The sequence below is a fragment of the Esox lucius genome, chromosome 15 (assembly GCF_011004845.1).
Source record: "Esox lucius isolate fEsoLuc1 chromosome 15, fEsoLuc1.pri, whole genome shotgun sequence".
Classification (NCBI taxonomy): domain Eukaryota; kingdom Metazoa; phylum Chordata; class Actinopteri; order Esociformes; family Esocidae; genus Esox; species Esox lucius.
The window spans coordinates 6,401,984-6,417,123 of NC_047583.1; the positions used below are offsets into that span (position 1 = coordinate 6,401,984).

Consider the following 15,140-nt stretch of genomic DNA (forward strand, 5'->3'; position numbering starts at 1 on the left):
ACAGAAATGTGTGTCCTTACAAATATCCCACAGCACTGATTGTGGACCTGGGAAAGTACATTATTCTGGACCTGGGATGATAAATTATTATAGATCTGGGATGTTAAATGATTCTGGACCTAGTGAAGTAAATTATTCTGGACCTGGGATAATAAATTATTCTAGATCTGGGATGTTAAATGATTCTGGATCTGGGTTATGAAATGATTCTAGATCTGGAATAATAAATGATTCTGGACCGGGGATAATGAATGAGTCTAGATCTAGGATATTAAATTATTCTGGTCCTCGGATAATAAAGCTTGGATGGCCAGTACCCACAATCCAGACCTGCTATTAATAGTATTACTGATGGTACACTGATGTATGGTAGATCAGTGTGGTCTGTACATGTATGACTCAGGTGGTAGATTACCGTGTTGTTTCTGTACATGTATGACTCAGGTGGTAGATCAGTGTGGTCTGTACATGTATGACTCAGGTGGTAGATTACCGTGTTGTTTCTGTACATGTATGACTCAGGTGGTAGATCAGTGTGGTCTGTACATGTATGACTCAGGTGGTAAATCACAGTGTGGTCTGTACATGTATGACTCAGGTGGTAAATCACAGTGTGGTCTGTACATGTATGACTCAGGTGGTAGATCACTGTGTTGTTTCTGTACATGTATGACTCAGGTGGTAGATTACCGTGTTATTTCTGTACATGTATGACTCAGGTGGTAGATTACCGTGTTGTTTCTGTACATGTATGACTCAGGTGGTAGATTACCGTGTTGTTTCTGTACATGTATGACTCAGGTGGTAGATTACCGTGTTGTTTCTGTACATGGATGACTCAGGTGGTAGATTACTGTGTTGTTTCTGTACATGTATGACTCAGGTGGTAGATTACCGTGTTGTTTCTGTACATGTATGACTCAGGTGGTAGATTACCGTGTTGTTTCTGTACATGTATGACTCAGGTGGTAGATTACCGTGTTGTTTCTGTACATGTATGACTCAGGTGGTAGATCACTGTGTTGTTTCTGTACATGTATGACTCAGGTGGTAGATTACCGTGTTGTTTCTGTACATGTATGACTCAGGTGGTAGATCACTGTGTTGTTTCTGTACATGTATGACTCAGGTGGTAGATTACCGTGTTGTTTCTGTACATGTATGACTCAGGTGGTAGATTACCGTGTTGTTTCTGTACATGTATGACTCAGGTGGTAGATTACCGTGTTGTTTCTGTACATGTATGACTCAGGTGGTAGATCACTGTGTTGTTTCTGTACATGTATGACTCAGGTGGTAGATTACCGTGTTGTTTCTGTACATGTATGACTCAGGTGGTAGATTACCGTGTTGTTTCTGTACATGTATGACTCAGGTGGTAGATTACCGTGTTGTTTCTGTACATGTATGACTCAGGTGGTAGATCAGTGTGGTCTGTACATGTATGACTCAGGTGGTAGATTACCGTGTTGTTTCTGTACATGTATGACTCAGGTGGTAGATTACCGTGTTGTTTCTGTACATGTATGACTCAGGTGGTAGATTACCGTGTTGTTTCTGTACATGTATGACTCAGGTGGTAGATTACCGTGTTGTTTCTGTACATGTATGACTCAGGTGGTAGATCACTGTGTTGTTTCTGTACATGTATGACTCAGGTGGTAGATTACCGTGTTGTTTCTGTACATGTATGACTCAGGTGGTAGATTACCGTGTTGTTTCTGTACATGTATGACTCAGGTGGTAGATTACTGTGTTGTTTCTGTACATGTATGACTCAGGTGGTAGATTACCGTGTTGTTTCTGTACATGTATGACTCAGGTGGTAGATTACCGTGTTGTTTCTGTACATGTATGACTCAGGTGGTAGATTACTGTGTTGTTTCTGTACATGTATGACTCAGGTGGTAGATTACCGTGTTGTTTCTGTACATGTATGACTCAGGTGGTAGATTACCGTGTTGTTTCTGTACATGTATGACTCAGGTGGTAGATTACCGTGTTGTTTCTGTACATGTATGACTCAGGTGGTAGATCAGTGTGGTCTGTACATGTATGACTCAGGTGGTAGATTACCGTGTTGTTTCTGTACATGTATGACTCAGGTGGTAGATTACCGTGTTGTTTCTGTACATGTATGACTCAGGTGGTAGATTACCGTGTTGTTTCTGTACATGTATGACTCAGGTGGTAGATTACCGTGTTGTTTCTGTACATGTATGACTCAGGTGGTAGATTACCGTGTTGTTTCTGTACATGTATGACTCAGGTGGTAGATTACCGTGTTGTTTCTGTACATGTATGACTCAGGTGGTAGATCACTGTGTTGTTTCTGTACATGTATGACTCAGGTGGTAGATCACTGTGTTGTTTCTGTACATGTATGACTCAGGTGGTAGATTACCGTGTTGTTTCTGTACATGTATGACTCAGGTGGTAGATTACCGTGTTGTTTCTGTACATGTATGACTCAGGTGGTAGATTACCGTGTTGTTTCTGTACATGTATGACTCAGGTGGTAGATTACTGTGTTGTTTCTGTACATGTATGACTCAGGTGGTAGATTACCGTGTTGTTTCTGTACATGTATGACTCAGGTGGTAGATTACCGTGTTGTTTCTGTACATGTATGACTCAGGTGGTAGATTACCGTGTTGTTTCTGTACATGGATGACTCAGGTGGTAGATTACTGTGTTGTTTCTGTACATGTATGACTCAGGTGGTAGATTACCGTGTTGTTTCTGTACATGTATGACTCAGGTGGTAGATCACTGTGTTGTTTCTGTACATGTATGACTCAGGTGGTAGATTACCGTGTTGTTTCTGTACATGTATGACTCAGGTGGTAGATCACTGTGTTGTTTCTGTACATGTATGACTCAGGTGGTAGATTACCGTGTTGTTTCTGTACATGTATGACTCAGGTGGTAGATTACCGTGTTGTTTCTGTACATGTATGACTCAGGTGGTAGATTACCGTGTTGTTTCTGTACATGTATGACTCAGGTGGTAGATCACTGTGTTGTTTCTGTACATGTATGACTCAGGTGGTAGATCACTGTGTTGTTTCTGTACATGTATGACTCAGGTGGTAGATTACCGTGTTGTTTCTGTACATGTATGACTCAGGTGGTAGATCACTGTGTTGTTGACCCCATATGAACCAAGGCTAGAATTAAAGTGTCTCGTAAATGCCAGTTATTATTTTCCATAATTATTGAATTAATATTTATTTTTATTATCTTTTTAATAAATCCAAAGTGAATATGTACCCTATTTTACAATACTGTCTAAAATTGACATCATGCTCAGCCACCATTCTTCTTTTAGTCAACTCCCCCTCACACTCAAACACACACACAAATACATGCTAGATGAGAACAGAGATAGCTTGCCTGTAGCGTTCTCTGTGTGAGGGGTTTATATTTCTGGCAGCCTTGTGGCGAATGGTGACTCACCTACAGTATTGTGGGGGGCGTCTCCTGGATGCGACCTGATTGGACTATGACACAGAGAGAATTAGAGTCAGGGATAGAGAGACAAAAAGAGAGACAAATAGAGCATGCAAGAGACAGAGAGTGAGAGCAGGACAGAGAGAGAGAGACATGCAGAGACAGAGAGTGAGAGCAGGACAGAGAGAGAGAGACATGCAGAGACAGAGAGTGAGAGCAGGAACGAGAGAGAGAGACATTCAGAGACAGAGGCAGATAAACAGGCATGGGAACAACTTACCACAATTTATTCAACCATTCAGATACGCCCCCTAGAAACAATTATGACACAACCATCAACACAAATGGAAAGGACCTGCTCCAGCTATACGAAACCGCTGGTCAGTACATTTTCAGGGATAGGGCGTAATGGGACTCCTTAGGAAGACATACAGTGAGGGAAAAAATAATTTGATCCCCTGCTGATTTTGTATGTTTGCCCACTGACAAAGAAATGATCTGTCTATAATTTTAATGGTAGGTTTATTTGTACAGTGAGGGACAGTATAACAAAAATATATAACAAAATCCAGAAAAACCCATGTCAAAAATGTTATAAATTGATTTGCATTTTAATGAGTGAAATAAGTATTCAACCCCTCTGAAAAACATGACTTAGTACTTGGTGGCAAAACCCTTGTTGGCAATCACAGAGGTCAGACGTTTCTTGTAGTTGGCCACCAGGTTTGCACACATCACAGGAGGGATTTAGCAGAAAAACACCCCCAAAGCATAATGTTTCCACCTCCATGTTTGACGGTGGGGATGGTGTTCTTGGGGTCATAGACAGCATTCCTCCTCCTCCAAACATGGCGTGTTGAGTTGATGCCAAAGTTCGCGATTTTGGTCTCATCTGACCACAACACTTTCTCCCAGTTCTCCTCTGAATCATTCAGATGTTCATTTGCAAACTTCAGACAGACCTGTACATGTGCGTTCATGAGCAGGGGGGCAGAATAACAACAAAATAACAACAAAATCCAGAAAAACACACGTCAAAAATTGTATAAATTGATTTGCATTTTAATGAGTGAAATCAGTATTTCATCCCCTCTCAATCAGAAAGATTTCTGGCTCCCAGTTGTCTTTTATACAGGTAACGAGCTGAGTGCTTGTTACCTGTATAAAAGACACCTGTCCACAGAACAATCAATCAATCGGATTCCAAACTCTTCACCATGGCCAAGACCAACGAGACCAGAAGATTGTAGACCTACATAAGGCTGGAATTGGCTACAAGACCGTCGCCAAGCAGCTTGGTGAGAAGGTGACAACAGTTGGTGCAAATGGAAGAAACACAAAAAAACTGTCAATCTCCCTCGGTCTGCGGCTCCATGCAAGATCTCACCTCGTAGAGTTGCAATGATCATGAGAGCGTAGGAATCAGCCCAGAACTACACGGGAGGATCTTGTCAATGATCTCAAGGCAGCTGGGACCATAGTCACCAAGTCACCTTTGGTGATAAGATAAACATTGTGGATTTAGGATAACATTTTACAGAGATATCTTTCTATATTTGTTTTAGTCTCCTCCTCCCTTTTATCATATTGGTATTGGACATGTTAGCGAAATTAAGTGGAAAGTAAGCAACATTTAATAAATAACAAAAATGAAAAAATCTGAAAATCTGAATATTTCAAAAAATTTGCAAATCATTTTGAATATGACAAGGGAAAATAATATAAATATTATTTATGTTTAGAATGTTGTTTGTGCTCTGCTGGTTGCCCTTTTCTTGTGACAACGGGTCACCGATCTTACTGCTGTGATTACACATTGTGAAGTTTTGCCTGACAGATACAGGAGTTTATTAATGTTGATTTCATTTGACATTCTGTAGCAGTCTCCCCACCTCCCTCCCCGTCTCTGCCTCTCTCTGCCTCTCTCCCCCATCTCTGCCTCTCTCTGCCTCTCCCCCCATCTCTGCCTCTCTCTGCCTCTCCCCCCGTCTCCCCGTCTCTGCCTCTCTCCCCGTCTCTGCCTCTCTCCCCCTCTCTCCCCGTCTCTGCCTCTCTCCCCCTCTCTCCCCCTCTCTCCCCGTCTCTGCCTCTCTCCCCCTCTCTGCCTCTCTCCCCGTCTCTGCCTCTCTCCCCGTCTCTGCCTCTCTCCCCCTCTCTCCCCCTCTCCCCCTCTCTGCCTCTCTCCCCCTCTCTGCCTCTCTCCCCCTCTCTCCCCCTCTCTGCCTCTCTCCCCCTCTCTCCCCCTCTCTGCCTCTCTCCCCGTCTCTGCCTCTCTCCCCCTCTCTGCCTCTCTCCCCCTCTCTCCCCCTCTCTCCCCCTCTCTGCCTCTCTCCCCGTCTCTGCCTCTCTCCCCGTCTCTGCCTCTCCCAACCTCTCTCTCTCACTAGCCTGTCATCTATTCTCATGGCTCTGTGATTGACTTTTTCACCACTTTGAACTGACACTACTGCGCTTTTTTTCTGAATTACGCCACATTCACACACAAACAGTGTTTCCTCTGAAGCGAAGGCAGCCTGATGGGGCTACAGTCCCCCCCCCATCCCTTTGTCTGTTGGACACCCGACCTGCTAATTATGATCCAGTGAGTAATGTCAAGCAGTCGCGCAGAATCAGATCAGAACGCCTCAAATGGCGCAGCTACGCTCCACGTGCTGGAGTTCACAGCTGTGGAAGTACGAGAGGCCTCACTGGCTAGTGTTCCATGACACTGCGTTCCACCTCTGGCCCAGGGTGTGTCCCAAAGGACAGCCTGTCCCCTACGCAGTGCGGATACGCAGGCCCTGGGGAAGAGTAGCGCACTGTAACTTAGTGGTTCTCAGCTGGTACAAATCTGAAGGAGCTACGGCAGAAAAACGTGTTTGCATTTATTCTGAACGTTTAGTCCACCTGAAACTACCGATACCGACTGGAGGAAATAGAGAAATGAATGTCGCGTGGTTGTCCCAGCCGGCTATCTTAAGATGAACGCAATGAGAGAAGAATCTGCGAAATTGCTAAAACGTTAGAACCAGTGAGAAGCAGTGGGAACCAGTGAGAACCAATGCTTTATAAAGTAGATAGTGCTCTATCTAGTAGAACCTTTTTTTAATCAGGTAAGGTGCTTAGGAACAATTTTCATTTTCAAGGATCTGGCCAAAGACAAAACAGTACATGGAACGACTAAAATACTGTATTGAACAGACGAATTACGCTAAATAAAGCAGGACGCATGTACAGAATTTGGGGAAAATACAGTAGACCGAGATAGATATACAGTAGATAGAGATACGACACATGACAGAGAGAAATAGTAGATAAATACTGATACAGTAGATACAGAAATAGATACAGCAGATAGAGTAATATATTGACTTGAATAATGTAGCTAATCGTTTTTATATAGACTGTAATAATAAAGCTAATCGTTTTTATATATAATTAAAATAATGTAGTTGATAGTGTTCAGGTTATCTGTAATAATGAAGCTAACAGTTTTAGACACCTACAGTCTTTACAGACACACACACACACAACGCATTGTCCGTGCTTTGATTTCATCACATTCGTCTTCATTTGCCTTGGTCATCCTTGTTCTGTTCTCTACATGTTCAGTCTATACTCCCTCCTTCACTCCTCTCTCTCTCTCTCTCTCTCTCTCTCTCACTCACTATCCCTCTCTTATTTCTACTGGTCTGTCTCTCTCCAGCACTGTTATTAGCAGAAGGTAAGTTGTCTTCTCTCTGTCTGAAAGCTCTGTCTCCTGTTGCTATGGTTTCAGGAGGGATTGGAAGGTGTATTCCTTCCCTGGCTGAGAGGGATGCATGGTGGTCTGGTGTGTGACTGGCCTACAGTGATGCTGGAGAATGTTAAGGAATGTTTTACGAAAGTTTGGAGAATGTTTTTAAAAAAAATGGTAGAGAATGTCAATAAAACATTTGTATTTATTTTCTGTTCACTTTTCATAGATTGAAATCAGACACACAAAACATATTGACGCGTTACATATTAGGACATTACAATTTAAAACATAGCATTCTGTGAAATAATAAGGTAGCCCATGAGGTTCTACAGTGCTCACTTCATTCAGCATTTTTGTGATATGGAAACCTATTCTAATCTATATAATCATTCAGAACTGACAGGAGAACGATGAGGGACCTTGGTAGCATAAACAGGCTAAACAAGTTGGGCCACATACCAAATGACACATGTCCTTAAAAATAAGGTAGCCTAAATATGTACAAAACTATTTATTGCAATAGTTCAGCAATAATGCCAATAGCTGTCTAAATAAAGCTGGCTAGCATAGAAATCGATCATCACTGGCCTAGCTAGTGTGTGCTGACATTCCCCGGTGTATTTAGAAAAATGTTTGTTCAAAATATTGAGTACTTTAAACTGAAACAGTTTATACTCCCGAAAGAGCGTTCATAAAATGTTCATAAAAATGTAGGATACTGAACGCAGCTCAGGTTCATCCACTGTGGCTCCAATAGGGAAGCACAGTAACACAAGATAGGGGAAAGATGGAATCAATTAAATTAAGAAAACCTGCAAAGCCATTTGACCCCCCCCCTGCCCCCTCCCCCCCCCCCCCCCAAAAAAAAAATAACTACAAAAAAAACATACCCATATCATATTCTAAAGCCATTTATTTTACCCCGTCTTGAATGTAGAAGTTCTGTCTCCTAAATAAATCTTCTCTTACAAATCTGCGCCACACCCTGAAGCACGTGTCTCTGAAAGGAAACCTTTACGATGCTTTATGTAACTGGATGCAGAGACATTTTCTATAGCTCCCAGAGATGCCTGGGCCCTCTCCCTCCCTGCCCAAGCCTGATGATTGATTTATGGTCTCATTGGTGGATTAATTAATCATAAACCCATAAATGATGTTCCCCTGTCAGGAGGAAGGAACAATCACTTGATAACCGTCATGATAAAAAAAAAAAAAAAACGGGGGTTCAGAAATTAGAATTTTAATTAACACTGTGATGAATGTGGGTTTTTTTGGTCGGGGGGGGCAAGGTAATATAGCCATGACATTGTTCCGTGGTGTTCCGGTTAGTGCAGCGAGGGTGCGAACACACGCACAAACCCACAGACACACAGAAATGGATAATCATCCCATTTTAAACACTGGGGTAATTATGTCAGTGCTGGTGTCCTCTTACTGTAATTGTGTGTGTGTGTGTGTGCGTGTGTGCATGGTATATTAATAGTGTGTCTGTCTGCATTGTGTTTGGGCATGGTGTGTTAATAGTGTGTGTGTGTGTGTGTGTGTGTATGCATGCTGCATTAGTAGTGTGTGTGTGTGTATGTCTAGGTGTGCATGGTGTGTGTGTGTGTGTGTGTGTGTGTGTGTATGCACCAAGGAGATTGTGTGCTGTAATGTTAATGGCAGAGTTAATATTTAATAGCGAGCGAGTGTGCTGTGAGCTCGGCAGGGTGCTACACAGTCTGTTTGTATGTGTGTGTGTGTGTGTGTGTGTGAGTGTGTGTGTGTGTTTGTGTGTGTGTGAGTGTGTGTGTGTGTGTGTGTGCACGTGTGTGCACGTGTGTGCCCCCATGGGCTGGGTCAGTTCGGATCACAGCCATAGTTGATGAAAGAGAAGAGGAGAGGAGAGGGATGGGAGAGGTGAGGGGAGGAGAGAAGGGAGAGATGGGAGAGATGAGGGGAGGGGGGTGTTTTACAGGACAGGTTTACATCAAACGAGAGACCGAGAGCTGAGGTCACTGGATCCCAGGTCAACAGGTCAGGTTCCTCCCCTGTCTTCTGCCCCAAACTGAGCTTCAACCGCTTATCCTCTGCTTCACAACAGACAAGACCTTCCCTCAACAGTCCAACTGTTTAAGCTATACAGAACCTCATCATTTGGAATGCCCCATCGGCATAATTTCAAGCTAACTTGGGGGAGAGTTTACAGTAGGTTCTTAACTCTGTTACACCATTGGTTCCCCTGTGCCTGTGAGGTGAACCTATGCGCTGATCCAGGTCACGGTGCCTGTGAGAAAACAGACAGAAACAGAAGAGGGGACAGGACAGGGTTAAAGTTTTATCAGTCTCATAAACCTCATAACAGATGTGGTTGCAGGTGTACCAAATGCTTGTGTGTGTAAGTTAATAAACAGATAAATATTGGCTTTGTTTACAGTGATGTTTGTGCCCAACTGTCGGTCCTTTTCTCATGGCAGAAGGCCGCGAGTCATGCTGCTGTGATTTTACATTACTATATTTCGCTTAACAGATAAAGGAGTTTATCAATGTTGGATTTGACCCAGTCGCCTGGAACAGCAGTGTTCGTTGAGGTTATTTCTGCTTGTTTGATGTGTGCAAAGAGCTGCTGCATGCAATTACAACAACTCAACTCTCACATTAAGAGATAACAACAACCCTCACCTTAGGAGATAACAGCGACACTCACCTTTAGAGATAACAGCAACACTCACCTTAAGAGATAACAGCAACCCTCACCTCAGGAGATAACAGCGACACTCACCTTAGGAGATAACAGCAACATTTACCTTAAGAGATAACAGTGACACTCACCTTAAGAGATAACAGCAACACTCAACTTAAAAGATAACAGCAACCCTCACCTTTGGAGATAACAGCGACACACACCTTAAGATATAACAGCGACACACACCTTTAGAGATAACAGCAACCCTCACCTCAGGAGATGACAGCAACACACACCTTTCTGAGATAACAGCTTAGGAGATAACAGCGACACTAACCTTAAGGGATAACAGCAACACTCAACTGTTAAGCTAAAAGCAACCCTCACCTTAAGAGATAAAAGCAACCCTCACCTCAGGAGATAACAGCGACACTCACCTTTAGAGATAACAGCGACACTCAACTTTAAAGCTAAAAGCAACTCAAACCTTAAGAGATAACAGCAACACTCAACTTAAGAGATAACAGCAACACTCACCTTAGGAGATAACAGCAGCACTCACCTAATGAGATAACAGCAACACTCACCTTAAGAGATAACAGCAACCCTCACCTTAAGAGATAACAGCAACACCCCCCCCCCCCCCCCCATCTCCTCCTCACAGATGTCCCAAAGTTATCGTCAGAGGAAGAGGAAGCAAAGAGGATTGCAGAGATGGGAAAACCGGTGTTGGGACAACACTCGAAACTGGAGGTCATCATTGAGGAGTCTTACGAGTTCAAAGTATGTACAGTCTGTAACAAAACACACACACACACACTACACACACACTACATAGCCTAAAATCCTAACTGTCATGTTTGGTTGGACTGTTTTGTATGACTGCACATCAGAAGCCATGGGTGTATTTCAGGATGTTATTAGCTTTCGCAGAGCAGCGGCTGCTCTTGCTGGGGGATTGTGGTAACATCACTGCCATCTGGTGGACCATCTATGAACTTCATGTGTGGGACGCTCACCTGGGTCTTCACGGGGCACTGGTGGAAATCTAAATAACACTCCCTCCCATAGTTTCCATGGCTCTGTCTTGGAGTACCACAGTATATAGGGCGTAGGGTGGCATTTGACAGACAGTCTAAAGGTATTTTCCAATTATCCTTTCTCCCAGAACACAGTGGATAAGTTGATCAAGAAGACCAACCTGGCTCTGGTGGTGGGAACAAACTCCTGGAGAGAACAGTTCATGGAGGCCATCACAGTCAGTGCAGGTAAAGACCAGCTCCTGTACTGCACAAGCCACACTGCGGAGGGCGCTGTTCAGTGGTTCACAAATTCAAACTATGAGGGTCAATTCTAGCCTGGTTCCAGACCTACTGGCATTCCACTCTTTTACCACCCGTCAGCAGGGGGCAGTGGAATGTAAGCTCAAACACAGCTGGGAAACACTTGGGTACATAAAGTCCATCAGTACAAAATAATTTGGCTCCTTTATTGTCAACTGGCGAGTGTCCAGTTATTATTTTATGTTAAAGAATTACGTGTGAGTGACTATGTGCTCTGAGAAGGGTTGTCTGGATGGCTTAGCATTGACCTATTAGGCAGCCAGCTGTCCATACTGACACACGGACAGACAGACAGACACACACACACACACACACACACTGACAGACAGACAGGTTTGATGCAGGCTATTTTTGGAGGAGTGTAATATGCTACACAGATTGGTATCTTCCCACTCACAGAAATAATGTTGTTTGTCGCCATGGTGATGTGCGACCCTGACACTGACAATGGGATCTTTGTTGTGTGAAGGTCTGCCAATCAACCGGTAGGTGCTTTCAAACAAATTGTGTCTGTCTGAAACAGCGTCTGTCTGAAACAGCGTCTGTCTCAAAACCTTGTCTGCCTGAAACAACGTGACTCATTTCTGCTGCAAGCCTGAATATAAATTTCAACTGTTCCCTTCATAAGCTAAACCTTCTGTAAAGCAACCAGTAGAGGGATCTACAGTAGAGAGATCAATTCTATCTTTTAATGACTAACCTGAGGAATCCGTCTTCTGCTGAGCAAAACAATGTTTTACTTAATCAACTACTAAGTTAAATCAAGTGATATTCCGTCTTCTACACAGAAATCTTTTTTACGGAAGAACATCGATCCCTCAGATCTTTTAAAGATGTCAGGAAAAGGGCACATGAAGACGATGCACTGGCAGACACTGCCTTGGTTTACAGTAGTGCCAGTGCCGCTGGCAGTTCGAATCCTGGTCCTGGCACACTGACAATGCCTAGGGGTCTTTCAAACCTTTCGGTTATGAGACGCCTTTAACCGCTAGGAATTTTCCAGCATTCACATGTATTTCATTTGAAGACGTTCTTATACATAGTGACTTACCACAGAGTTTTTTCATGATATTTTGTCATGGTCGCCTTGCAGAAACGCTGGCGTTGCGAGAGCCATGTTCAACCACTGGAGTCATATTCTGACAGCAGAGCCGTGCTCAACCACTGGAGTCATATTCTGACAGCAGAGCCGTGCTCAACCACTGGAGTCATATTCTGACAGCAGAGCCATGCTCAACCACTGGAGTCATATTCTGACAGCAGAGCCATGCTCAACCACTGGAGTCATATTCTGACAGTAGAGCCATGTTCAACCACTGGAGTCATATTCTGACAGCAGAGCCACGTTCAACCACTGTAGTCATATTCTGACAGCAGAGCCATGCTCAACCACTGGAGCCATATTCTGACAGCAGAGCCATGCTCAACCACTGGAGCCATGCTCCATCGAAGGAGTCATGTTCTACCAATCACGTCATGCTCCATCAACACAGAGCCATGTTCTACCAACGGAACCATGGCACTCGTCTGCAGTGTCTCCTGCCTCTCTAGCTCAACACAGTAAACTCCTGGAAGGCCCTTACTCTGCCACTTTGGTTTTGAAATATTAAATCCAGTGGCGTCTTTATTATTTCATGAGTCCCTCGCTGAAAAATGGATGGGCCTTGCATCGCCTGACACTTAGAATCATTCCAGCCTCCAACACCACTGTTGACACAGACTTCCTACCCATAGACCTGTCAGTCCTGCCCACTGCCCTATACCCACTGCCCTATGCTCACTGCCCTATGCCCACTGCCCTATACCCACTGCCCTATGCTCACTGCCCTATACCCACTGCCCTATGCTCACTGCCCTGTGCTCACTGCCCTATACCCACTGCCCTATGCTCACTGCCCTGTGCTCACTGCCCTATACCCACTGCCCTATACCCACTGCCCTATGCTCACTTTCCTATGCTCACTGCCCTATACCTACTGCCCTATACCCACTGCCCTATGCTCACTGCCCTATACCCACTGCCTTATGCTCACTGCCCTATACCGACTGCCCTATACCCACTGCCCTATGCTCACTGCCCTATACCCACTGCCCTATGCTCACTGCCCTGTGCTCACTGCCCTATACCCACTGCCCTATGCCCACTGTCCTATGCTCACTGCTCTATACCTACTGCCCTATACCCACTGCCCTATGCTCACTGCCCTATACCCACTGCCTTATGCTCACTGCCCTATACCGACTGCCCTATACCCACTGCCCTATGCTCACTGCCCTATACCCACTGACCTATGCCCACTGCCCTATACCCACTGCCCTATGCTCACTGCCCTATACCCACTGCCTTATGCTCACTGCCCTATACCGACTGCCCTATGCCCACTGCCCTATACCCACTGCCCTATACCCACTGCCATATACCCACTGCCATATACCCCCTGCCCTATGCCCACTGTCATACGTTGAGGCCATTTAGTGCATACGAAGTCCCTATGTAGTGTCTAGGCAATCCTTAAGTAGGGCCTATGTAGTATGTAGCATACTTCTTATGTCTGGAGCCCGGTGGGGATTTGCTTGCTGACTCAAACTGAAATCTCCTGCCGCTCCATCGCTTCTCTGTGTCTGAGAGGTGTGGCATGAAACAAACTCTGTGGCCTTTGTGGCCGTAGTGTGGCCTTTAAACGGACCGACGTGCTGGGGTGACCATTCAGAACTAGGATGTCACCGTGAAACCACCTGCTTCCATGATATATTACTCCATGTGTCTTAGTAAGTTAAAATTATTGTCTTTCTTCCCCTTGATGTCATCCCTCATCCACCGACACTGCAAACCACCATCTCTTCTGTCTTTCGGTGGTTCTTTCTCTCCATCGCAATCCCTTCTGCTCTCTCTCTCTCAATCCCTTCTGCTCTCTCTCTCTCAATCCCTTCTCCTCTCTCTCAATCACAATCCCTTCTCCTCTGTCTCTCTCAATCCCTTCTCCTCTCTCTCTCAATCCCTTCTCCTCTCTCCCCCATCACAATATCTTCTCTTTCTCTCACCATCTCCCTTCACTGACACTTCCTCTCCCCTCGTCCATCTCGCTTCTCTATCCCCTCCCTCTGCCTCCTTTCCTCGTCTATCTATTTCCTTCTCTCTTCCTCTCCCCTTCTTACCTCCTCATCCCTCCCCTCGTCTCCCCCCGCTCCCCCCTCCCTTGTCCCCAGGAGATGAGGATGAAGAAGACTCCGGTGAGGAGCGCCTCCCGTCCTGTTTTGACTATGTCATGCATTTCCTCACAGTCTTCTGGAAGGTCAGTTGGTGTGGGTTCCCCCGTCCTTAGTTTCTCAAAGTGGTGGCCAAAACCTGTGTAGATACTGAGGGACAATCATATTTTTGTCACTGAAAGTCATGTGTTTACTCTAGTTTCCAGTACTTAATTATGTTTGGGTTTTTATTACCCAGAAACAACAGGTTTTAAACAGATTTCAGCCAAGGGATCCATAGAAAAGTTTATGTGGTGAAAAGAAATTTGATAGTTAAAAGAAAAAAGCTAAAATGTATGATAATGTAGAGTATGCATGTGCAACATGGGGTATTGGTGTCCACAGGACTTCAGCAGAGGACCTCATCAGAGGACCACACCAGAGGACTTCACCAATCATTATTTTACTTTCATTTTGTGTTCCCCAGTGATGTTTATTTAAACACGAAGTCACTATAATTGAAGCTTTTAACCCAGAGCTTGGTTGGTTCCACCATGCACTGCCGAGATCATAGTAAAACAATTTGACTCCAGTTGTGTTCTGATTGTGAGGGGTCTCAGATGGATTTGCTATCACACAATGGCCCCCAAAATGTTTGAGAAGGACAGACTTAGTTGTTTGAGCATGAAAGTCTGTAGTTGTCCCTTTTAGATGAAAACCTATTCACTTGTATATCATTTTATGTTAATACTTTACTGCTCATAATGTTTAGCAG

General features: G+C 44.4%; 1 protein-coding gene across 5 annotated transcripts in view; it reads left to right on the plus strand.

Annotated features, from left to right (window-relative positions):
- Window positions 1-15,140, plus strand: part of slc8a3 (solute carrier family 8 member 3) — a 97,320-nt gene that overhangs the window by 73,544 nt on the left and 8,636 nt on the right. For 3 of the 5 annotated variants that reach the window (XM_013137553.3, XM_020053788.2, XM_020053784.2), the window contains exons 4-7: window positions 7,139-7,156; window positions 10,501-10,619; window positions 11,005-11,104; window positions 14,387-14,472. In XM_013137553.3, the coding sequence (XP_012993007.3) occupies window positions 7,139-7,156; window positions 10,501-10,619; window positions 11,005-11,104; window positions 14,387-14,472 (323 nt within the window). The remainder of the gene's footprint in view (window positions 1-7,138; window positions 7,157-10,500; window positions 10,620-11,004; window positions 11,105-14,386; window positions 14,473-15,140) is intronic. The other 2 variants (XM_020053785.2, XM_020053786.2) reach the window with 2 other exon arrangements.